This window comes from Pelobates fuscus, chromosome 6 (genome assembly GCF_036172605.1).
Source record: "Pelobates fuscus isolate aPelFus1 chromosome 6, aPelFus1.pri, whole genome shotgun sequence".
Lineage (NCBI taxonomy): Eukaryota > Metazoa > Chordata > Amphibia > Anura > Pelobatidae > Pelobates > Pelobates fuscus.
This window is the reverse complement of record NC_086322.1, coordinates 298,818,658-298,843,726: the sequence shown is the minus strand read 5'-3', so window position 1 is coordinate 298,843,726 and position 25,069 is coordinate 298,818,658. Positions and strand designations below refer to the sequence as shown.

General features: G+C 42.0%; 1 protein-coding gene across 1 annotated transcript in view; it reads right to left on the bottom strand.

Annotated features, from left to right (window-relative positions):
• Positions 1–1,625: 1,625 nt before the first annotated feature.
• RBBP8NL (RBBP8 N-terminal like) overlaps positions 1,626–25,069 on the bottom strand; it is a 58,961-nt gene continuing 35,517 nt past the window's right edge. Inside the window, exons 5-14 of the mRNA XM_063459591.1 lie at positions 20,510–20,622; positions 19,104–19,176; positions 18,498–18,652; positions 18,241–18,323; positions 17,266–17,417; positions 14,829–15,612; positions 14,028–14,118; positions 11,776–11,846; positions 7,016–7,100; positions 1,626–2,440 (exon numbers count right to left, since the gene is read on the bottom strand). Of these exons, the coding sequence (XP_063315661.1) occupies positions 2,334–2,440; positions 7,016–7,100; positions 11,776–11,846; positions 14,028–14,118; positions 14,829–15,612; positions 17,266–17,417; positions 18,241–18,323; positions 18,498–18,652; positions 19,104–19,176; positions 20,510–20,622 (1,714 nt within the window). The 3' untranslated portion in view covers positions 1,626–2,333. The remainder of the gene's footprint in view (positions 2,441–7,015; positions 7,101–11,775; positions 11,847–14,027; positions 14,119–14,828; positions 15,613–17,265; positions 17,418–18,240; positions 18,324–18,497; positions 18,653–19,103; positions 19,177–20,509; positions 20,623–25,069) is intronic.

Genomic DNA, 25,069 nt, shown 5'->3' with positions numbered 1-25,069 from the left:
CCAGCTAGTGGAAACCACGACAAAAAGGTAATTTGGGTTTAAATAACCCTCCTTAGGCTGTAATTGGCTGTCTCTGACCTCTGACCCCAAAACGTGCATGCGCGTCTACGACATGACGTCGCACACACAAATCCGAACCGCAGCGGCCGGCGTTCCTAAGAACATCACACCCGCTGGGGACTGGAACTAAGAGAATACGTGCAGCTGCCCGCTGGGACCAAGGTAAGTCAGAAATATATCTGTCGGCGTGGCTGCTTAGTTTTTGTGCAGCCACGCCGGCAGACGAGCCGGGAGCCGTGACACAGACACACAAGCTCCCTCACAGACACACACATTCACTGACAGACACACACTCACTCACAGACACACCATTTAGGTGGCTTGTCCCCCCTTGACTCCCTTAAAAGGTAAGAAAACTTACGTTACTTCCAGCTGCGCATGGGTCTGCTGCGTTGTTCCAAGAATGTTATGTATATTATTATTATTATTTTATTATTTATATAGTGCCATCAGATTCCGTAGCACTGTACAAAGCATGTATATGCTGCATCAGAACAAACTTTCTGTCATGCGTTTAGATTTTTGCATGAGTTTGGTGCAGCCCAACATCTGGCTAAAGGATAAATCATGAAAACATCATGTCTGACTTTACTCATGCTTGTATATCACAAAAATTTATTTTGTGTTTAATTTTGTTTTGTCAATTTTATTTTATTGAGGTAATTGCATAAAACATAGTTTATACATGTAACATGCTCAACAACCTCATTTTTAAAAGAGAACTCCCACAAGAAAATAGGCTAAACTAATTTTAAATGAGGAATCCTATGTCTATTGCTAACAGATAAAGCTCCAAGACAGCAGCTTGAATTTAAGAGGGTTCCCACATTCCTGGTCCATTTCAGTTACAGTTGGCAACCATCTTGTCCTGCCCAGACATATTTCATACGCGTGTGATAATAGGAGTAAGGCTCAATAATGCTCATTTGTTTTAGGTGGGGAATCAGGATAAGCCCCACTTATCGGGGCATTTGGGGGTGGCGTTTTTTGCCGCCCCCTGGAAAGTGCTGCCCAAGGCAAATGCCTTGTTTGTCTCGCAGCAAATACACCGCTGATATAACCCCAATAATTAAATGCATAATTAAATGCATGCATGTTTTCATTCAGGGTATATATGTATAAAAGTCATTTTTTATATAGTTTGTATTTGGGCTGTGGAGTGTGCTGGCTCTAATCACGTTTCTCTAGTCTGAATTTAGACGCCCAGGCCAATACAAAAACAAAACGCTTATCCATATGAAGCAAGTATATAAAAAAAAAAAATAGTTTTTTTTGTAATAAACAAAATGTAATAATTTTGTAGCTGACATTATATTATTTTATTTACTTTTCAATAAATTCTATACATAATTTCACCTAATCTTACATCTTACCAAAAGTGGAAATGTATTAATGATTAGCACCTTAATATTCAAATACTCCCTTTCCCAAGGGCAGGTGTACAATCTAAGTGCTCAAAGAAAACAACAAATTAATTTGGGGAGTATTGTATTGTATTGTAAATAAATTTGGGAGTATTGATGATTACGTATTTAATGCCAGTTTTTTAGGTGTCATGTCTACGGACTGCATGGATTGCAGTTTTACAGTCCCAGCTTTGCATAACTAATTTATGAAAGTCCTTAGTTTAGCTGGGTGACCCATTCTGTAATTTTAATATAATAAATACTAATATTAATTGTGCTAAGCCCTTACAATTTCTTTCCTGCATCTAAGGTGTCTTGTTAGTCCTGGACAAGACATTGCTTAATTTATTGAAAGCAATTACCTGCATACTAAGAAATGTGATATACCTGCTCCAAACACTAGGGGCCCACTGAACAGAATATGGGTTCCAAACTAATAGAGATCGTTACAATGTAGCAGCGTGCGATAGATATTATCTTTGCATCACAACTAGGTCATTTTTAAAATAAATAATTAAGGAAGTTTATAGAACTGCAAGAACATCTGAGACTTAGCACAGAGTAGTTTAAAACCCATGAAGACTAGATTTGGACCTAGAATGCACCTGAGTGCTAGATTGATAAATAGGTGGAATGTCCGTGAAGAGTATGTGGGCTTCTGATTGAGTTACTCTCATTGCATTACTCTGCTCATTGTCAGGCCTGTGAGAGGTGTCCTCTGGCAGTATTGGGCAATCTCCTTACTGCGGATTATGTGAAGGTGACTAGAAGGTTATCTTAGCTTTATACATGTTAATTGTCCCCTTTTCACCCATTTTGTTCAATCATCCTGTAGAAAGGTAAGAGGGTGTCGCTTGTGAGTCCCATTCAGGAGAACACGTTGCTCTTTTCAAGGTTTCCATCTTGTTGGGAAGACGCGCTCTCAGCTGAATAGTTATGTCCTCTCTTTTTCTTTTTCAAGTGTTTCTTAGAGGCTGGGAATAAATACAATTAGTTGTGTTACAATGGGTGATGAATGCCTTATGCAGATCTGTTTCTCTCTTCACAAAATAAAAACTGGGCAACTAATTGACCCTGATCATTTTTGCAGTTTTATTGTGGACATAGGGTACATCCTCCCTGAAACAAAATATACAGGTTGTTTTAATAAGACTGTATCAGCTTGAATTACTTGGTAGACACGGTTTATTACCCTGGAATGCCTGTCAACATCGGTAGCTATTAAATTGCTTCATCATTACTGTAATTACCAGCACTGCTGGGATGGAGGAACTGTTAGAAATTACTGGGACCAGACAAATAGTTACTAATAAACAGTCTGGACAAAAGCAGTGTCTCTGTTTGATGTTTCTGGTCACTGAAGCACTGTGTATTATCTCTATAATCATACTTTAAACCAGTGCTTTGCATGAATTCCTTTAAAGACCTATGCCTATCCTCTGTTAATATGAATGCCTCTCACTGTCACCTTGAAGCATTTATTGGGCTGCACGAACCCTCCTCCCAACTAAACCCCTCTCTACTTTCGTTTAAGAAATACAAACTCATCACTTACAACTGACAATACAGGCATTTCCGCATGGCATGGTCGTGGTGGGGGGGACCTCAACGCGATGCCGTGTCCCGCCGTCGACAGGAGCGCACAGGGGGGTGCCCAGGTCTTAGGGGCGTGAAGGACAAGATAAACTACTGCATGAGTTTATAACCAAAACGGGCCTGGTGGATGCATGGAGGGCGCATCACCCCGGAATGGTAGACTATACCATTTACTCAGCACCGCACGGCACATACTCCAGGATAGACATGTTCCTGGTCAACAACCACTGTATGACGCGGGTCACGAACTTGGAGGTGGGCTCAATCGTGTGGTCAGATCACACAGAGGTGACCTTAACTTTAGGCAACCTATGCAGGGCGACCCCATGGTCCTGGAGGAGGAATACATCCTTACTTACTTACTTACTTACGAGGACATCACAAAACAGATTAGAACGGAGATCCAAGAGTACTTCTCTACGAACGATAGCCCGGACCTGAGAGCGAGTACAATCTGGGCTGCCCACAAAGCAGTGATAAGGGGTACACTTATTCACCTAGCCACTAGAAAGAAAAAAACTAAAATCCCAAACTCTCGAGCGGCTTCTGTCTGAACTTCGCACATTAGAACAAGCGCATCAAACACACTGAGACGGAGCAATCTTCCAAAGACTTGACGCTGTGAGACACGAAATTAAGACATGACCCGTTCGAGAAGGACATTCTATGAAAAAGCAAACAAAATGGACACACTACTATCTAGAACCCTAAATCCCCGACAAAGACGTAAACACATCACCTCGATTAAACACCCAGACGGTTCGACCAAAACCACCCCAACTGAGATAGCCACAGTCTTTGCAGATTTCTATTAACAATTTTATAACCACTCTCCAGGGTCGGTAGGATGGGCAATGACTGAAGAGGTGACTATTAGCAACTTCCTGAAAGACTTAGACTTGCCCACACTTCCCCCCGAGGCCAGGGAAGCCCTGGCAGTCGAAATTATGGAAGAAGAAATAGGCCAGGCCAAGCCATAATGGCATTAAAGGGAAATAAAGCCCCCGGGCCCCAACGGTGGGTACTATAAGGCGTTCAGAAAATAACTTACACCCCACCTCCTCTGGATGTTCAAGGAGCTTAGAGAGGGGGGCACACCGGAGCGCGACATGTCCTTAGCTACCATAGTGCTGCTCCCTAAACCAGAGAAAGACCAGATGCAACCAGCAAGCTACAGGTCAATCTCCCTAATAAATCATGACATGAAGATCCTGGCTAAAATACAGGCTTCCCGACTGAACCCCTACTTAACATCCCTGATCAATGCCAACCAGGTCGGCTTTGTCCCTGGCAGACAGCTCTTTGAAAATACCCATCGCAACGTTGACCTCATATGGAGACAGACGCACACACCCTCACTGATTGTCTCACTTGATGCCGAAAATGCTTTCGATAGATTAAAATGGCTATACCTATTCAAAGTCCTAGCCCACTTCGGTCTACTCATGCACTCATTAGAGCAATGTATAGCAACGTTAGAGCACAAGTACAGGTACCGGGAGCCCCCCTCTGCCCCTTTCAGCTTCATAATGGCACGAGGCAGGTATGCCCATTATCTCCACTCCTCTTTATCCTGTATCTCGAACCCTTGCTACAGGCACTTGGGCAACATCCACGAATACACGGAATTACAGTGGGGGTAAGGGAATTCCTGGTTTCGGCATATGCCGACGATGTGCTCTTGACACTTACAAACCCAGCCCAATCCATGTCGGCACTGCAGGAAATCCTCCAGGGCTACAGGGAAATCTCAGGCTACATAGTGAATATGACCAAATCTAGTGCGCTCCCAGTGGGAATGCCGGTGGCGGACACGGTGGCGATTGGGGACGAACATACCATACATATCGAGCATCTCTCTTAAATATCTGGGAGTGCGCTTGACCGCGGACCCCGGAAAACTGTTTCACCACAATTACACCCCATTAATGAAAACCCTGACGAAAGACCTTGAAAAGTCGCTGGATAAGCCGATTTCATGGATAGGATGGATTCACTCCGTAAAAATGAATGTCTTGCCATGCATCTTATTTATGTTCCAAGCACTGCCCATACACCTAACTAAGGCCCAGCTACTTCCACTGCAACAAACCATAGGTGCTTGTATATGGCAAAACAAACGCCATAGAATATCTAGACAGATCCTTTATAGACCTAAGACAAGGGGAGGATTGGGATTGCCCTATCTATATTACTATTACTTGGCTGCCCAGTTAGCGCAGGTGGCGATGTGGCACACACTCATGATCGGTGCCGACCTCCCGCAATTCGCCACGTGGGTCCCAAAAGAACATAGACCCATGATCAGAGTCACCTGCCCAGCGATCCTGAACTCACTATGACTGGAACCTAACACACCTAAAATACAATCTAGCATCCTCACCCTCTCCCCTGATGCCCTACCTTCATAATAAGGCATTTACCCCAGGCATGACCGCCAGAGACTCTAGGAACTTGGAGCAAACAGGAATCCAGAGAATATGCCAATTATACAAAGGCACCGAAATAGTAGGATTCGACAACCTCGCACAGGGGAGGCACCTCACGCCAGGCGTTTTTTTTTTTTTTTTTTTTTTAGATATATTCAACTGAAAGACTTTGTAAAACACCCACACCTTAGAAGCGCTGCTTTACAACCACTGACTTTTTTTGGAGCGCTGGTGCCTGACAGAGAATTTGCCCCGGGGTATGATCACGCTGCTGTACGCCCATCTCTGCTCAGAGGCGAGAGAATGGGGCTGACTAAAGTATACCGACCAGTGGGAACAGGAATTGGGTGAAGTACTGGAGGGGGTGGAATGACAGGAGATATGGGAGGCCAGTGCTACCACCTCTGTATGTGTTACCCTCCAGGAGCAATCCTTCAAAATGATGTTCCGGTGGTATCCTACCCGGTAAAGTTGTTCCGAATGCACAAAACCACAACGGATGTATGTTGAAGGGGTTGCGCCCTCAAGGGTACTTATCTACACATGTGGTGGGAATGTCCTAGTATGATTAGATTCTGGAACCTAGTTAAAGACCTCCTGGGGCAGGTGTTCTCCAGGACCCCGGAACTAGATCCCTGGGTGTATTTGCTCAACAGGTCGCTAGAGGGATGGACCAAAACGGAACAAAAGCTTATCCACAAGATCATGCTAGCGGCTAGGAAGGCGGCAGCAGCCGCTTGGCTACGGCCAACCACCCCAGGGGCAACAGAAATTATAGCTAGAATAAAGAGATAAGACTAATGGACGACTTGATCATCGGGGGTACGGGGGTCCACTAAAACCTTCCACAAGATATGGGACCCGTGGGACGACCGCGCACTAGGTGAGACTTTCTCTTCTCTTGTTTAGAAAAAAACCCTACTTCCAAGGGGTTGACTCATGCTGCAAGACATACTAATAGACATTGGCCCGATTCAGCCAAGGTTCATTGTACTGCACATAGTGAATAACCTATCGCAGATCTTTGCTTTGTCGAGAGGCTGGACCATTGAGTCTCGCGTTCAACTATGTCTTATTATAAAGTTAATTTCTGTAAAAATGGAAAAACCCTTGGCGGACGGAGACAACTTTGCCTATGTGAGTTTCATATCAATATAAATCGTATTGCATGTATCTACTGTAAGCATTTTGTACCGATATATTATGATATTTAATCTGGGAACATGTAACACCCAGTATTCCGATGTCATGTCTCTGTCTCCCTGCCAATTTGAAAAAAAAATAAAGAATTATATAAAAAAAAAAAAAAAATACAAACTCACACTAAAAAAGGGGGGCTTCGTAAAAACTACATATTAATTAAACAGTTCATCACTTAAATGCACTTTACATTTTTGGTTAGTTCTGCCCCTCTCTCTCTAATTGTAAGCTTTTGTTCCGTTATGTCTTGCTATGCCATGTTGCAGTTATGTTTTTTTACCCTTTGTACAGAGCTGACAATCTGTTGTTGGTTTTGTCTCTCACCTTGAGTCACTTTCTGAGTCCACCTAGCCTTGTCCTGGATCTTCTCTTTTACATAGACGGCATTCTGAGAGCTCTCAGTTTCTGTCTATAAAAGAAATATCCCATTATAATGTAGCTTTCTACCTGAGAGAAACAATTATATTTCTTAGATATTATATATATATATAGTGGTATAGTGGTATTCAACCTGCATTGAAAAGCAGGTTTATTCAGGGCCGGATTAAGAGCCCAGTGGACCTGGTGCTGACAATTATGATGGGGCCTAATTACAGAATCTTCTCGACCAAAAACACTAAAACAGTCATACCTCTCAAGCGTCATGTATCTGATGGAGTTGGTGTTGGAGGGGAACTCAAAGGATGCGGCTATAAGAAAACACATACTCTATGGTAATCTCTTTATCTAATTTATGCTTTCATCTTTCAAGTAAATCCATAACCCCTAACAGCAGTGTCCAGTGAAGCAGGAAATCAATGGGCGGTGTAAAAGAGTAGGCCACTGATGCGAATCACATGACCAGAACTGCAAAAAGGGACGAACATGCCCAAAAAGGGAGTATGTCTGTCCAAAGAATTGGAAGGCCAGCCTGGCATCAGTTTCCCCATGCATCACAGTGTCCGTGTCCCCATGGCACCCAGTCCCCTAGTCTCCCAGTGTCTGTGTCCCCATTTCTCCCAGTGTCCCCATGTCTCAGTGTGTCCCGTGTCACTAGGATACTAGGGGACACAGAGACATGGGGGCACTGATACACTTGGGGAGACTGGGAGACATGAGGGCACTTGTGGATACAGACATGGGGACACAGACATTTGGGGACACTGGGAGAAATGGGGTCAGAGACATGGGGGCACAAACACTGGGAGACATGGGGACACAGACACTGGGAGACATGGGGACACAGACACTGGGAGACATGGGGACACTAGAGACACTGGCTGGAAGACATAGGGACACTGGTAGACATGGGGACACAGACACTGGCTGGGAGACATGTGGACACTGGGAGACATGGGGACACAGACATATGGGGACAATGGGAGACATGGTGACACAGACATTTGGGGACACTGGGAGCCATGGGGACAATGGCTGGGAGGCATGGGGACACTGGGGGCCATGGGGACACTGAGACACTAGGGACACTGGCTGGGAGGTATGGGGACACTGGGAGACATGGAGACACTGTGTCCCTAGTGTCTCCGTGTCCCAATGTGTCTACCTATGTCTCACGGCGTCCCCATGTGTCTTAGTGCCCCCATGTCTCACAGTGTCCCCACGTCTCCCACTGTCCCCTAGTGTCTCAGTGTCACCATGTGTCCCCTAGTGTCTCAGTGTCCCCATGTCTCCCTGATGCCTTTCCCCTCATCCCTCACTTCCCTGAGCTGTAGTCTGGCTCTGCAGGCTGGGAGTTGCTGTCTGAACTTTCTGTGCTGTGTAGCTGCTCCCGTGTGTATCAGTGAGTAGAGAGAGGCAGGGAGGCATATGCTGTAACTTCCTATCCCTGCCTCTCGCCATACATAGTGACCCCTACTGGTCGGTGCTGGTATTGCAGAGTAATCTCCGTTTATACTGAGAAAAATATTTGCATTTGTATTGCCGGTTTTACTGCAATACCATCACGGCCAGGCAGCCTCAAATACAGGCTGTGCCTTAAAATACCAGTCAGGTGGCAAACCTAAGAGTAGTGTGTAAAAAAAAAAAAGTAACAAAAAAAATTTTTTTTTGTGTGTTTTTTTTAAATGGGCCTATTCCATGGGCCTGGGCCTGGAGCTGCAGCTCCATCAGCCCCTATGTTAATCCGGCCCTGGGTTTATTGTCAAAATTTACAGACGTTCAGCTTTTTGCATTGAATAAATGAAACAAAAGCAATCCAAATAGCTCAACACAACTAATGCTTCAAGTGGTTTCCCTAAATTCAACTGAAAACGCAACTTATAATGGTTTCAAAATGATTTGACCTATTCATGGTAGAGCACCATTTTGCTGTTATGACCTGCTGCAAATGAGATGCGTAGCCAGACACCAGTTTCTGGCAGCGTTCCTGAGGAATCCTAGCCATTGCTCATGAGCAATGGCCTCCAGGTCAGTAATATTCTTGGGTTTGCCTGCTGCAACCGCCTTCTTCAAATCCACAAACCTCTATCCAGTTCAGATATTTTTAAGTGTTCCAGCTCAAGTACAACTGGTACAACTAATGAAGCCCTTGGTTATTTGCATCAGGTGTGCTTGAGAGAACACATTTTGAATATTTGTGCTGTTGTGAGGGATTCTATTCAGGGGTTGAATAGTTTTCAGACTGGAGAAGTCATTCTAAGTTGCATTTTCAGTTGAATTTGTGGAAACCACTTTAAGCATTTGTTGTTTTGAGCTACTTCAATTGCTTTTGTTAGATTTTCTTTATAGTAAAAAGCTAAAAGTCTGTACATTTTGACAATAAATCTAATTTTCAATATGGGGGTTGAATAATTTTGATTACATATGTATATATTTTTTTCCATCAATGAAGCTACATTTTCATTGAAACATTTATTTCCCAGTCTTTTTCAAAAGTTACGGTTCCTCACCTCCCAAGTGTCTGTATGTAGGAGGGACAGTCCCTATTTTTGGTTCAAATCACTCTGCCCTTCTTTTCTATCCTAATGTCCCTCTTTTGTATCAATAATATTCCTATTAATGTGTTTTTAAACTACAACAAATGTGTTTAGAAATCAGTCTGTGTAAATTAGATACATTGTCCTTGTCTTAAATTTTAGTTGATTAATTTGCTATTTGTAAGTCACATACAATCTTTCAAAACAGCCTACCCCTGGCCATTTGAAATGTTGAGAAGTATGCAGTTCTATATATAAATGATTACTTTAGTCAACCATGACAAATTACAACTGCTTATTGCATGCTTAGTGTCCATGTAAAGAGGGGAAATTCCTGCCAACATTTTTCATGTTCCATGCAGTCTTTAGCATCCTACAACATTGAGCCACTTTATCGTTTGGGCAGAGCTCACTGCAGAAGCTGCAAAGCCTAGGGACATGCAACAAATGCGGGAACTGTAAATGTCTTTCTTTTGTTTTGTTTATTTGTTTAACATATTTTAATGTATTATCTATATTGTGAATTAAAGTGGAGCTGTTGGCACCATAACCACTGCAACTAATTGTTGGTGGCTACGAATCTATGAACCTATGCACACCATCCCCTTGCCTGGCACAGATAGGGTGGGTTAAATTGGGCTGATTGCTGTGCTAATTTTTCACCAATGCTCTCATCTTCTCATTGCCATCCAACGTTGTATGGCTAATGCAGAAGTGTATGCAATATCATAGCTGCAGAGGAGGTCTTCTATGGAGGCCAATAAGAGCCTTGTGTGATATTATTATTTTTTTTTTTTTCAAACTCTCACAGAGAGACAAAAACATTGGGGTAGTGCCTATAGATATTCACTACAGCTCATTGTACGGCTCATGGTACAGCACACTATAAGGCTTATTGTATGGCTCAAGGTAGAGCACATTGAATGGCTTATTGTATGGCTCATGGTAGAGCACACTGTAAGGCTTATTGTATGGCTCATGGTAGAGCACACTGTATGGCGTATTGTACAGCTCATGGTAGAGCACACTGTAAGGCTCATTGTATGGCTCATGGTAGAGCACACTGTATGGCGTATTGTACAGCTCATGGTAGAGTACACTGTAAGGCTTATTGTAAGGCTCATGGTAGAGCACACTGAATGGCTTATTGTATGGCTCATGGTAGAGCACACTGAATGGCTTATTGTATGGCTCATGGTAGAGCACACTGTAAGGCTTATTGTATGGCTCATGGTAGAGCACACTGTATGGCGTATTGTACAGCTCATGGTAGAGTACACTGTAAGGCTTATTGTAAGGCTCATGGTAGAGCACACTGAATGGCTTATTGTATGGCTCATGGTAGAGCACACTGAATGGCTTATTGTATGGCTCATGGTAGAGCACACTGTAAGGCTTATTGTATGGCTCCTGGTAGAGCACACTGTATGGCTTTTTGTACGGCTTATGGTAGAGCACACTATAAGGCTCATTGAATGGCTCATGGTAGAGCACACTGTAAGGCTTATTGTATGGCTCATGGTAGAGCACACTGTAAGGCTTATTGTATGGCTCATGGTAGAGCACACTGTAAGGCTTATTGTATGGCTCCTGGTAGAGCACACTGTAAAGGCTTATTGGATGGCTCATGGTAGCGCACACTGTATGGCTTATTGTACGGCTCATGGTAGAGCACACTGTAAGGCTTATTGTACGGCTCATGGTAGAGCACACTGTAAGGCTTATTGTATGGCTCCTGGTAGAGCACACTGTAAAGGCTTATTGTATGGCTCAAGGTAGAGCACACTGTAAAGGCTTATTGTATGGCTCATGGTAGAGCACACTGAATGGCTTATTGTATGGCTCCTGGTAGAGCACACTGTATGGCTTTTTGTACGGCTTATGGTAGAGCACACTATAAGGCTCATTGAATGGCTCATGGTAGAGCACACTGTAAGGCTTATTGTATGGCTCATGGTAGAGCACACTGTAAGGCTTATTGTATGGCTCATTGTACAGCAGGTGAAGCCATTAAGGGAAGCCACAGACTAAATGGCACTTCTCTGGAAAGTTCGAAAAGCTCTGAAAATGCAGTGTCCATCATTACTTCTTCAGGCCAGGCTGAGCACTAGGCAGCAATAGGTGATGCACCCAAGAGGAGTGATTTGTCTATGTACTGTGATTGCAAACCTCACTGCACGACATGTCCTCATCTTCTTCCTGAGGAGAAGGCACGTCTGCTAACTTGTCCACGGCTTGTCCTGTTAACAAGATTCAGACACTGTTATACTGAAATTCTCACCCTGTCAGAAATACTGCAACAAAGCTAGAATAAGTGAGGTATTGGCTGTGGGACTTTTAATCCAACATACAATCACTATTGCCCAGTGAGCTTTGACATAGACTGCAAGCCTTGTGGGTGTTTTACTGAAAACTCATGGAATTTGCATATAGTGACCTTAACTGGGTATTTCATTCTAAATTCAGTTTTTAATAATAGTGGTATTGTTAGGGTAGTTATCAAATTATACAATGTAATTAAATAATTATAATAATAATTCAATGTAATTAAATATTCTAATTATTATAAAGACTAATGCCTTACTTCAATAATAAACATGCCACTAAGTTTTTTTTCTTTATGCGGCTGTCTATGTATCTGTAGAATAGGTTTTCAAACTCTGTCATAGCCATACTGGGACAAAAACTCATCCTGGGCAGTTAACAAGCATTAAGAAGCACCTCCTCTTTCTTCACATGGGTAATTTATTGTGATGTCTCGCCAGAGCATTCAGTGCTCTGGAATGGATTTAAAAAAATGTCCTGTTTTTCCCCCTTCTTTTTTCTGCACAATGCAAGCATGCATTGGGTTTGCTTGTTATCTGTCTCTGGTGTCCTCAATTTGGGTATACCAGAGACCAAAAGTGGAACAGGCCTGTTAAAGTGTGTTATGCATGTGTTTTAAGGTTGTTTGGGGGATTACATGTGTTGTAGTGTGTGTAAAGAGGTCTGTTTGCAGCTTACTATGTATAGCTAGGGACTGTAGTGTGTGTGTGTGTGTGTATGTGTTTCTGGGATGTAAAGTATGTGCGTGTGAGTGTTTATAGGGCATGTAGAGTGTGTGAGCCTAGGGTGTGTTGTGTGTGCATGTAAGGGCCTCTATGGTGTGTCTATCTATGGGCTGTATGGAGTTGTATTGTGTGTGTATCTAGGAGCTTTAGTGTGTTTATGCGTAGAGAGGTTGTACTGCATGTGTGTGTATAGGTATTATAATGTGTGTGTGTGTGTATATATATATATAGAGTGCATATTTGTGCATGTGTATAGGGGGTGTATAGTGTGTGCACAGGGGTGTAGTGTGTGTATGTGTGTGTGTATAGGGGTATAGAGTATGTGTATTGAGTGTGTGAGTGAATGTATGTGTAAAATATGTGTATTTATAGGGTACATAGAGTAGAGTAGTGTGTGTGAGTGCATAGTGGAGTGGTGTGTGTTTATATCTGGTGTACAGTGTGTGTAGTGTATGTGTGAGTGCAAAAGGAGGAATGTGTGTGTTTACATGGAGTATAGAGTATATAAAGTGTGCATAATGTGTTTGTATGTGTAAGTAAGTACAGGGAGTGTAGTGTGTATAGAGTGTGTGTAAGTGCATGGAGTGTAGTTTGTATATACAGGCTTCTCATCCCCCACCCCATGACTCCTTTCCTGCAACTGTCAAAAATGACCTACCAAGCACTCAATAAACCCTTCTCTAACAAACTATTTAATTCCCCTACTTTAACCCGTTTGTGTCACTATACCCCACTCCCTCTAGCATGTAAGCTCATTAAGCAGGGCCCTCAACCCCCTCTGTTCCTGTACGTCCAGTGGTCTGATCTCAATTATGTGTCTGTTAGTCCACCCATTGCACAGCGCTACGGAATTTGTTGGCGCTATATAAATAATAAAATAATAATAATAATAATAATATATAGGAGGTAGGGTAGGGGCTTAAATAAACAATTTAAGAATTTGATTATAATTTGATTTGATTAAAAAAAACAACACATTTACACCCCTTCCACTTATTATGTTGCACGGGGAAAGGGGGCAAGTCATTTATTATTTGGCCCTCTTGTGTGCGCCGGTGTTTCAGAGTGTTGCTGCAGGTTGCCAATATCAGAGCTCTTGAAAGGGAGAAATGGAAGCTGCCTGACTCACTTATCTGGTAACCTGATCTCTCTTCCAGCCTATGAAGGGACATAGCTTCAGTGCTGCCTTTTGATCTCTCCTGCAAGCCTTGGCCCATGGCCATCACGGCTCACCAGGCATTTACCAGGTTTGCCTGATGGCCACTCCGGGCTTGCTCTCTGTGTATAGCAATTGGTTCAGGCTATCATTGCTTTGCTAGCACTATGATGGTTATGTATGGTTTAAAGGGATTAATGTTTTTAATGCTTTACCTGGATCACTTTCACGCTCTCTCTTCTGCCCTCTCGTTGATCTTTTCGTACCAGCTGCTTCTCTGTCCATGTCCAAGGAAGATTTAGATTCCTGAATTAGGACAAACCAAATATTAGTTCATTTACATTATCTAACAGCATACCTTTGCATTGAAACACCTAATCTAAAATGCTATCATAAAAAAATCAAACATGTAATTGTGATTAAAGGTACACTCCAAGCACCAAAACAACTTCAACTTAATAAAGAAGTTTTGGCATATAGTTCATGTCCCTTCAGGCTCACTGCTCAATTCTCTGCCTTTTAGGAGTTAAATCACTTTTGCGTCTTTCCATGCAGCCCAATTCACACAGCCAACATGAAAAAATTATTTCATTTTTAATCACATCTTACAGCACAGTGTGTTTACATTAGAAGTTTTTATCTCCTGCTCTGTTAATTAAATTTTAATCACACACTGGAGGCTGCTGCAGACTCTAGCAAGTTATTCACAGGGCAGATGATAATAAACTCTAAACAAATTCTGTGCAATAAGAGAAGCTAAAATATTTTGACTTTTATTTCAGGAAGCGTGTAGGGAGACTATGTGAGTCCCGGCCAGGGGAGGTGTAACTAGGGCTGCATAGACAAAGTGATTTAACTTTGAGACTTCAGAAGCATGATCTATACACCAAAACCACTTTATTAATAACATGATTTTTGTTTAGAGTGTCCCTTTAATACTGATTATATTACTGGATCTGATTTTAGCCATCAATATGAAATAGAAGAAGCTTAGTATTGATTTAGACCTGTATTACCATGACTCCATCTTGAAAGTCCTCCTGGTTAGAGCAGACCTTGCTGTCTCGGTTGTGCTCAGTCTCGAGATTCATGGCAGCAGCTCTTGTATTCTCATTTCCACCTGAGTGGACAAGATCACTACTTGACAACCAGGGGGGAGGAGAGGAGGTATTGCTGAACGTGGGGCTAGGTATGTAGCTTTCATACATCCTTCTCTGTTCTTTCTTGTTATCGGTGATATTGCCATGCTGCCCCCGCTTGGAATCAGACAGATCGAGGGGCTTATCTGGCATGGTCTCTTCGTGTTCTCGGTATTCTCTCTCTGAATAATTTGCTTCTTTGTCTTCCCATTCCTGCTCCTTACTCTGGTTATCTTGATGCTTGATGTTCTTCCAGCGAGCGCTGAGGACTTGCAGAAGTGAGAGATTCCCATCGTCCAGTCTCTCTTTTCTTTGAGACTTTTGGATGTCATCAGGTGATTGCGGTGATCGGAGTCCTTGGTGCTGCCTGCTTAGGATGTAATGGAGTCGTTCTCTGTTGTTGGGGTGTGTCATTCTGCCTCGGTATCCATGTTCCCTCATGTACACTAACGCATCATGTAAGTCCACCATCGCTTCCCTCTCCTCCCAATCATCCCTTTCTAGCATTGCCTCACGATTTTTGGATGGTAAATGTCGGCTTGTTCCTTCTACAGGCACCCCAGTACCCCGTTCTCCAGGACATTTCTGTGCCAAGTGCTGACTTAGTGCTTCAAGATGTGCAGAAGCCTCCGAGAAGTCTGCACCGCTACCTGTGGCATGCCTGCAAATGAAATCCAACTATTAACTATTAATCTATTCACCGTAAATCCACATCTTTATATTCTTTAATTAAAGGAACACTATGAGTACCAAAATAACTTTAGCAGTTTTGGTGTATATATCATGCCCCATGCACTCTCACTGCTCAAATCTCTCCCATTTCAAGCTAAATCACTTTTGTTTCTGTCAATTCAGGCCTAGCCACACCTCCCCGGCTGTTACTGACACAGCCTGCATGAAAAAAAAAAATGGTTTAATTTTCAATCTTATGTCAACTTACTTGTTCTTAATTTTATCTCCTGCTTTGTAAATTGAACTTTAATCACACACAGAAGGCTCATGCAGGGACTAGAAGGATATTAACAGAGCAATAGATAAGAAATTCTAAATGAAACAGGAAATTTAAACATTAGGTCTCACTTAACAGGAAATGGGCTGCGTACAGAGGTGTGACTAAAGCTGTATAAACAAAGTGCTTTAACTCCTAAAATATAGATAATTGATCAGTGAGACTGCAGGGGCGTGATATATACACCAAAATGGCTTCATTAAGCTAAACTTGTTTTGGTGCCCATAGTATCACTTTAAGCATACTGCACAGGCCGGTGGGTGCAAGCAGAAGTCAGGCAAGTCTACAGTTTGAAAGAAATGGAAGCAAAAAAGAAACACAGTGTGTAAGGATCGGAATAGTATACATGACGGGCACCAATGGGGTAAGATTGAAGGCATGTGAAATTTGAGCAAGTTGTATCCTTGAGTTAATTGATGAGTTAACTGCCCAAATCCATAAATGAAAGTCATTGTTTAGTAGTTACACCCCAAATGAAAACGTGCATGCATTTAATTATGCATTGTTTATTGGTAATATATCTAAAAATCTCTTGTCAAAACTACAGATCTCTGCAGACTTTACAAGCTCTCCCCTTCTAACTCTGCCCAAATTTTCTGTGGCTGCCCAATCACAGATTTCCCAATGCAGCTCAGTCTTTGCAAGGCAGGTGCTCTGAGCAATCACTGCCTCTTGAGTTCAGTGGAAATAAGCCAATCAAAGCAGGAAGTAACATGACCTGTTGCTTTAGGGGTCTGTAGTGACCCTTTAAATCATGACAGAGCAATGAAGGAGCCGTACAGTGTTGGACCTTTCATAGTGTTCATTTCTAGAGACCGTACACAGATCAGGTGTAATCTGTATATGGAAGAGAGTAACAGACTGGATCATGCTCCTTACTGACAAATTAAAGAGACTGACCCCTGTTTTCACTCTGTGTTATATAGATAATGCATTACTAATGATTAAAAATACTTTTTGTACAGTCTGCAAATCCTCAGGATTTGCTGTTTCTGCAGTGAGTTTTGCAGATACTAGAAGCAAAATGCTACAGTTTTACGCAATCAACATTCCATCATTACCTATGCATGGACCTGAAGTTGTTGTGGTGCTTGGAGTGCCTGTTTGATAAGGCCAAACATTGCAGAATGTCAGCTGAGCAGTCTACCTCAGGAGAGATGGCTGTATATAGATGAACATGTTTTTGGAAACTTTGGGGGTTCAGTGGATTGCAATTTTTTGTTAAGTTGGCTCTACTGAAGTTATGGAGCTTAGTGAAGACTTGAAAGTTTCGTGTGTCTCTCCTTTCCCAGCCATTGTACTTACGTTTCACTGGTTGAGGTCCTCCTTGTTTGGGCTTGTGCTTGAGCTGTCTGGCTACCTTTGGACCTCAGCACAGCAATGGTCCCATGAAGCTGGTTAGAGATTCGCTGGTGGTTCTGTGCATTGGCGTTCATCCTCTGTGTCCCAGGCTTGCACTGTAATGGTTACATGATTACTGCACGTGGTTACATTGTGAGCCTAGATGAACCTACTGTTCACAGGCCTTGCCAACATTCAGCTTCTTTAACTGTAATGCTTGTAACCCCCTGGAGAAATATTCAGAGGCTGAGGAGGAGCATTCTCAATATAGCTCTAAGCATGGCAATTGATGGCTTAAGTGCTCTGATGGGCTATTGGATCATTTGTTATTATGGGTACTAAAGTGAGAAGTCAAAGTAAATTTCAAATTTAAAAAGACACTTCACTAGCCATATAATATTAATAATTCACTGTTTATTAGCATTTAATTATGCATTTGTTTCCATTGGAGTCTATTTACAAACAGCTTGCAAAAGCTGCAGATCTCTTGTCGACAGCCTTTGCAAGCCCTCCCCTTTAAACCCGGCCCAGAATCTTTGTGGCTGTCCAATCACAGACTTCACAACGCAGCTCTGGGCAATTGCTGCCTCTTGAGTTTAACTTCACTTAGCTAACCAAACCAGTAAGTAACAGGACCGGTTGTATGATTAAAAGCCAGGGGTGTGCAACCAGGTCAGAATACTAAAGTGTAAATTTCTATTAAAATCTGCACATTTTGTAAAATAAAAAATGGGGAAACCCTCTTCACACAGAAAGCAATTTAGCAAGCTGACCTCTTTAGAAAATCCATAGTCTCCCTTTAAAACCAGAGTAGTCAAACTAAAAACACAGCTGACTCAGAAAATGTTTCCATTTTGACGATTTTGGCCTTAAATTTGAAATTCACTTTACCATTTTTAGTGAATAACCCTGTTAGTAACTCCGTTGTATAGCACATACCATCTCTAGGAGGCGAAAATCAGCACTGGTGGCTTGGAACGTCTTCTCTCCTGGAGACAAATGTGGAATCGCTGAACCTTTCTCTGAAATGAGAAGCATTCATGGTGTAACAATGTAGCTAGTCTGCCTCCATTTAACATTACACTCTGCTATATATAATATGAGGGACACTATGTAATGTATTGGGTTCAGGCGTACTTTGAAGTATCTCTGCAATTAATGTTTGGTGAAGCCTTAGTGCCCCCTGGGTAACTCACCTTCTGGCAATGGATGATCGGCTTGTTTTTCCTGAGTCTCTTCATCTTTGTTTGTCTTCTCAAGACCATTTTTTGGGTTCCCAACTGTTACGTGAGAATGAGGTGAGTCTGAACTGTGGTTTGCTTCAGGAGTATAGGACCTTGGATTTCTGTTGCTAAAGAAAAAGATCAATGCATTAAATGTATGACCTAACAAAGGGGTGGAACGTCAACGTTTAATAATACATTTAATAATACATGTAATAATATGCTGATTGAAAATATTCTCTAACTTATTTTTGCAGCTCCTCAATCTTGGTTTCAAATTTGCAGTTCCTGTGTCAACTATCCACACTTCTCAGTCTGTGAGTAAACCATTAATTCTGCAAATTTTCACTTCCCATATACAGCAAGAAGCCTGAATTATTTATAATGCATATTGCCCCTTATATAAAAATATTCATTCTTGCCAAGAGAAAGCTAACGAAATAGCAGAAACTCAAACAGAGGGCAAGTCGGTAGTGAATACCAATCTATGTGTTTCTCAAATAAAGTTGTTGTTGCTTACTGTGGTGTGAAATTTTACATGATAATAAGAACCCATTATTATTTAAAAAACTTGCTTACTCCAAACATTTCAGCGTCTTCAGTTCTTCAAGAAGGGTTCTGTTTTCTTCTTTCAAACTGTTCATTTCATTGGCTGCCATAACAAAAAGAGATATCTCAAAAGATTTAGTCTGGATGTACATACCATGTGCCCAACATGTTTTCTTTCCCAAGGGACTTGAATCTTGACTGAGTAAGGATATTTCCTTTTGGGTGAGGTAATGGGTGTATACGCACTGAGTGAGGAGATTTGCTGCAGGGTGAGGTAATGGGTGTACTCACTGAGAGTGGGAGTATACTCACTGAGTGAGGAGATTTGCTGCAGGGTGAGGTAATGGGTGTACTCACTGAGAGTGGGAGTATACTCACTGAGTGAGGAGATTTGCTGCAGGGTGAGGTAATGGGTGTACTCACTGAGAGTGGGAGTATACTCGCTGAGTGAGGAGATTTGCTGCAGGGTGAGGTAATGGGTGTACTCACTGAGAGTGGGAGTATACTCACTGAGTGAGGAGATTTTCTGCAGGGTGAGGTAATGGGTGTACTCACTGAGAGTGGGAGTATGCTCACTGAGTGAGGAGATTTTCTGCAGGGTGAGGTAATGGGTGTACTCACTGAGAGTGGGAGTATACTCACTGAGTGAGGAGATTTCCTGCAGGGTGAGGTAATGGGTGTATACTCACTGAGAGTGGGAGTATACTCACTGAGTGAGGAGATTTGCTGCAGGGTGAGGTAATGGGTGTACTCACTGAGAGTGGGAGTATACTCACTGAGTGAGGAGATTTGCCGCAGGGTGAGGTAATGGGTGTACTCACTGAGAGTGGGAGTATACTCACTGAGTGAGGAGATTTGCTGCAGGGTGAGGTAATGGGTGTACTCACTGAGAGTGGGAGTATACTCGCTGAGTCAGGAGATTTGCTGCAGGGTGAGGTAATGGGTGTACTCACTGAGAGTGGGAGTATACTCACTGAGTGAGGAGATTTGCTGCAGGGTGAGGCAATGGGTGTACTCACTGAGAGTGGGAGTATACTCACTGAGTGAGGAGATTTGCTGCAGGGTGAGGTAATGGGTATACTCACTGAGAGTGGGAGTATACTCACTGAGTGAGGAGATTTGCTGCAGGGTGAGGTAATGGGTGTACTCACTGAGAGTGGGAGTATACTCGCTGAGTGTGGAGATTTGCTGCAGGGTGAGGTAATGGGTGTACTCACTGAGAGTGGGAGTATACTCACTGAGTGAGGAGATTTGCTGCAGGGTGAGGTAATGGGTGTACTCACTGAGAGTGGGAGTATACTCACTGAGTGAGGAGATTTGCTGCAGGGTGAGGTAATGGGTGTACTCACTGAGAGTGGGAGTATACTCACTGAGTGAGGAGATTTGCTGCAGGGTGAGGTAATGGGTGTACTCACTGAGAGTGGGAGTATACTCACTGAGTGAGGAGATTTGCTGCAGGGTGAGGTAATGCACATTCTCGAATTCCTGCTGCTTTTTTTTAGCGAGTTCTTGTGTCACTTTACATCTGTCACACAGTCCTGCTCTCAGTCTAAATAAGACAAATCAGTCATTATTGCAATAATAGCTCTGAGATCGGCACTTATTCTGTTTGAGGGTCAGTCTGGAGTAATTTATGTGTCTGTTTTTCTAGATCTAATCTGAATTCCATATGCATCTATATTTAACGTAGCACTGTCACTCTGAACTTACCTTTCTCCTATTGTTTCCTCTTCCTCTCTCAGAATCTGTTCTGCTTTCCTTTATTTCTGATCTAGTTTACTTTTAAACATAAGATAAAGTAGGACTACTTTGTGTTATGAATTTTCGCTACACTTGACTTTCTTTGACCAAAGAAGGAGCTTAAGTCCCACAATACTCACCTTCCTCCTTGACACAGGAAATGGAGCTGACTCGGCTCCTCCGTTGGTCAAAGAAAGTCAATTGTAGGAAAAATAAGCCAAAGTAGTCCCTTCTTGATCTTATGTATTTTTTATTTTAAACATTTTTTTATTGTGAATGTAAGTTACAGCGTCCATGTCAAGTATAGTATCAGCAACTGCAAATTTGTCCTATAACAGATCCAATGTCTGAAGTGTTTTGTTGATCTTATATTTTAAAGAAAAGTATATCAGAAATAAAGCAGAACATGCTTTGAGAGAGGAAGAGGAAACAATAGGAGAAAGGTAGGTTTGGCGTGACTGTGCCGATTTAAAGGGATACTGTAGTGCAAGGAATACAAAGCTGTACTTTTGGCACTTCCGATCGCCCTGCCTCCCTCGCAACCCCTCCTACCTGGTAAATAAAGGGCTAAAAACCCTTTATTTACTTATCTGATCCCAGCGCCGAAGCTCCACCCCCTCCTCTGTCCCGCGACAAGCAGGGTCTAATGCGCATGCGCAACAAATGCTGCGCGCGCATTAAACCTCCCCATAGGAAAGTATTGAATTAATGCTTTCCTATGGGGGAAAATCTGACGCTGAAGGTCCTCAATCAGAGCGTGAGGACGTCCAGCGTCAGATAACGGACCCATTCCGATTCCGGAAGCCCTCTAGTGACTCTCTGGTAGACAGGGCAGACTTAGAGCTGCAATGTAAACCTTGCAGCACTAGGTGCAAAAGGGACACAGCACCCAGACCACTTTAATGAGCTGAAGTGGTCTGGGTGCCTATAGTGTCTCTTTAAGCTAAATATAATTTGCCGCTTCTTCTAACTATTGAGTTTTATATAACGTATAAACAGAGCGAGCCCTACTTCTATCCATCTATGGATTTATATAGCGTATAAACAGAGCGAGCCCTGCTACTGTCTGTGGATTTATATAGTGTATAAACAGATCAAGCCCTGCTTCTATCTATCTATGGATTTATATAGCGTATAAACAGAGCAAGCCCTGCTTCTATCTATCTATGGATTTATATAGTGTATAAACAGAGCGAGCCCTGCTACTGTCTGTGGATTTATATAGTGTATAAACAGAGCAAGCCCTGCTTCTATCTATCTATGGATTTATATAGCGTATAAAGAGAGCAAGCCCTGCTTCTATCTATCTATCAATGGATTTATATAGCGTATAAACAGAGCGAGCCCTACTTCTATCCATCTATGGATTTATATAGCGTATAAACAGAGAGAGCCCTGCTACTGTCTGTGGATTTATATAGTGTATAAACAGATCAAGCCCTGCTTCTATCTATCTATGGATTTATATAGCGTATAAACAGAGCAAGCCCTGCTTCTATCTATCTATGGATTTATATAGCGTATAAACAGAGCGAGCCCTGCTACTGTCTGTGGATTTATATAGTGTATAAACAGAGCAAGCCCTGCTTCTATCTATCTATGGATTTATATAGCGTATAAACAGAGCAAGCCCTGCTTCTATCTATCTATCAATGGATTTATATAGCGTATAAACAGAGCGAGCCCTGCTTCTATCTATCTATGGATTTATATAGTGTATAAACAGAGCGAGCCCTGCTACTGTCTGTGGATTTATATAGTGTATAAACATAGAAACATAGAATGTGACGGCAGATAAGAACCATTCGGCCCATCTAGTCTGCCCAGTTTTCTAAATACTTTCATTAGTCCCTGGGCTTATCTTATAGTTAGGATAGCCTTATGCCTATCCCACGCATGCTTAAACTCCTTTACTGTGTTAACCTCTACCACTTCAGCAGGAAGGCTATTCCATGCATCCACTACCCTCTCAGTAAAGTAATACTTCCTGATATTATTTTTAAACCTTTGTCCCTCTAATTTAAGACTATGTCCTCTTGTTGTGGTAGTTTTTCTTCTTTTAAATATAGTCTCCTCCTTTACTGTGTTGATTCCCTTTATGTATTTAAATGTTTCTATCATATCCCCCCTGTCTCGTCTTTCCTCCAAGCTATACATGTTAAGATCCTTTAACCTTTCCTGGTAAGTTTTATCCTGCAATCCATGAACCAGTTTAGTAGCCCTTCTTTGAACTCTCTCTAAGGTATCAATATCCTTTTGAAGATAGGGTCTCCAGTACTGTGTACAGTACTCCAAGTGAGGTCTCACCAGTGTTCTGTACAATGGCATGAGCACTTCCCTCTTTCTACTGCTAATACCTCTCCCTATACAACCAAGCATTCTGCTAGCATTTCCTGCTGCTCTATTACATTGTCTGCCTACCTTTAAGTCATCAGAAATAATCACCCCTAAATCCCTTTCCTCAGATGTTGAGGTTAGGACTCTATCAAATATTCTGTACTCTGCCCTTGGGTTTTTACGTCCAAGATGCATTATCTTGCACTTATCCACATTAAATGTCAGTTGCCACAACTCTGACCATTTTTCTAGTTTACCTAAATCATTTTCCATTTGGCTTATCCCTCCTGGAACATCAACCCTGTTACATATCTTAGTATCATCCGCAAAAAGACACACCTTACCATCAAGACCTTCTGCAATATCACTAATAAAAATATTAAAGAGAATGGGTCCAAGTACAGATCCCTGAGGTACCCCAATGGTGACAAGCCCAAGCTTCGAATATACTCCATTGACTACAACCCTCTGTTGCCTGTCACTCAGCCACTGCCTTACCCATTCAACAATATTGGAATCCAAACTCAAAGATTGTAGTTTATTGATAAGCCTTCTATGTGCAACAGTGTCAAAAGCCTTACTGAAATCTAGGTAAGCAATGTCTACTGCACCACCCTGATCTATAATTTTAGTTACCCAATCAAAAAAATCAATAAGATTAGTTTGGCATGATCTCCCTGAAGTAAACCCATGTTGTCTCTGATCTTGAAATCCATGTGTTTTTAGATGTTCAACAATCCTATCCTTTAACATGGTTTCCATCACTTTCCCCACTACTGAAGTAAGGCTTACTGGCCTATAGTTGCCTGACTCCTCCCTATTACCTTTCTTGTGAATGGGCACAACATTCGCTAACTTCCAATCTTCTGGGACTACTCCTGTTATCAATGATTGGTTAAATAAATCTGTTAATGGTTTTGCTAGTACACCACTAAGCTCTTTTAATAGCTTTGGGTGTATTCCATCAGGTCCCATTGACTTATTTGTCTTTACTTTTGACAGTTGAAATAGAACCTCTTCCTCTGTAAACCCACGTGTAATAAATGACTCATTTATCCTTTTTCTTAACTGAGGTCCCTTTCCATCATTTTCATCTGTAAATACCGAACAAAAATATTCATTGAGGCAGTCAGCTAGACCTTTATCCTCATCTACATACCTTCCTTCTTTTGTTTTTAATCTGACTAATCCTTGTTTTACTTTTCTTTTCTCATTTATATATCTAAAAAAAGTTTTGTCCCCCTTTTTTACTGACTGTGCTATTTTCTCTTCTGTGTGTGATTTGGAAGCTCTTATAACTTGTTTAGCCTCTTTCTGCCTAATCTTATAGGTCATTCTGTCTTCCTCACTCTGGGTTTTTTTATAATTACTAAATGCTAACTTTTTGTTTTTTACTATTTTGGCCACGTCTGCGGAGTACCACAGTGGTTTCTTGAATTTTTTGCTTTTACTGACAAGCCTAATGCAATTTTCTGTTGCCTTCAGTAGTGCAACTTTTAAATAATCCCATTTCTTTTGGACTCCATTTAAATTGCTCCAGTCTGATAATGACTCCTTTACACATAGTCTAATTTTAAACAAAGCGGGCTCTGCTTCTATCAATCTATGGATTTATATAGTGTATAAAAAGAGCGAGCCCTGCTTCTATTTATGGATTTATATAGTGTATAAACATAGCGAGTCCTGCTTCTATCTCTGGATTTATATAGTGTATAAACAGAGCGAGCCCTGCTTCTATCAAACTATAGATTTATATAGTGTATAAACAGAGCGAGCCCTGCTTCTATCTATCTATGGATTTATATAGTGTATAAACAGAGCAAGCCCTGCTTCTATCAAACTATAGATTTATATAGTGTATAAACAGAGCGAGCCCTGCTTCTATCTACGGATTTATATAGTGTATAAACAGAACGAGC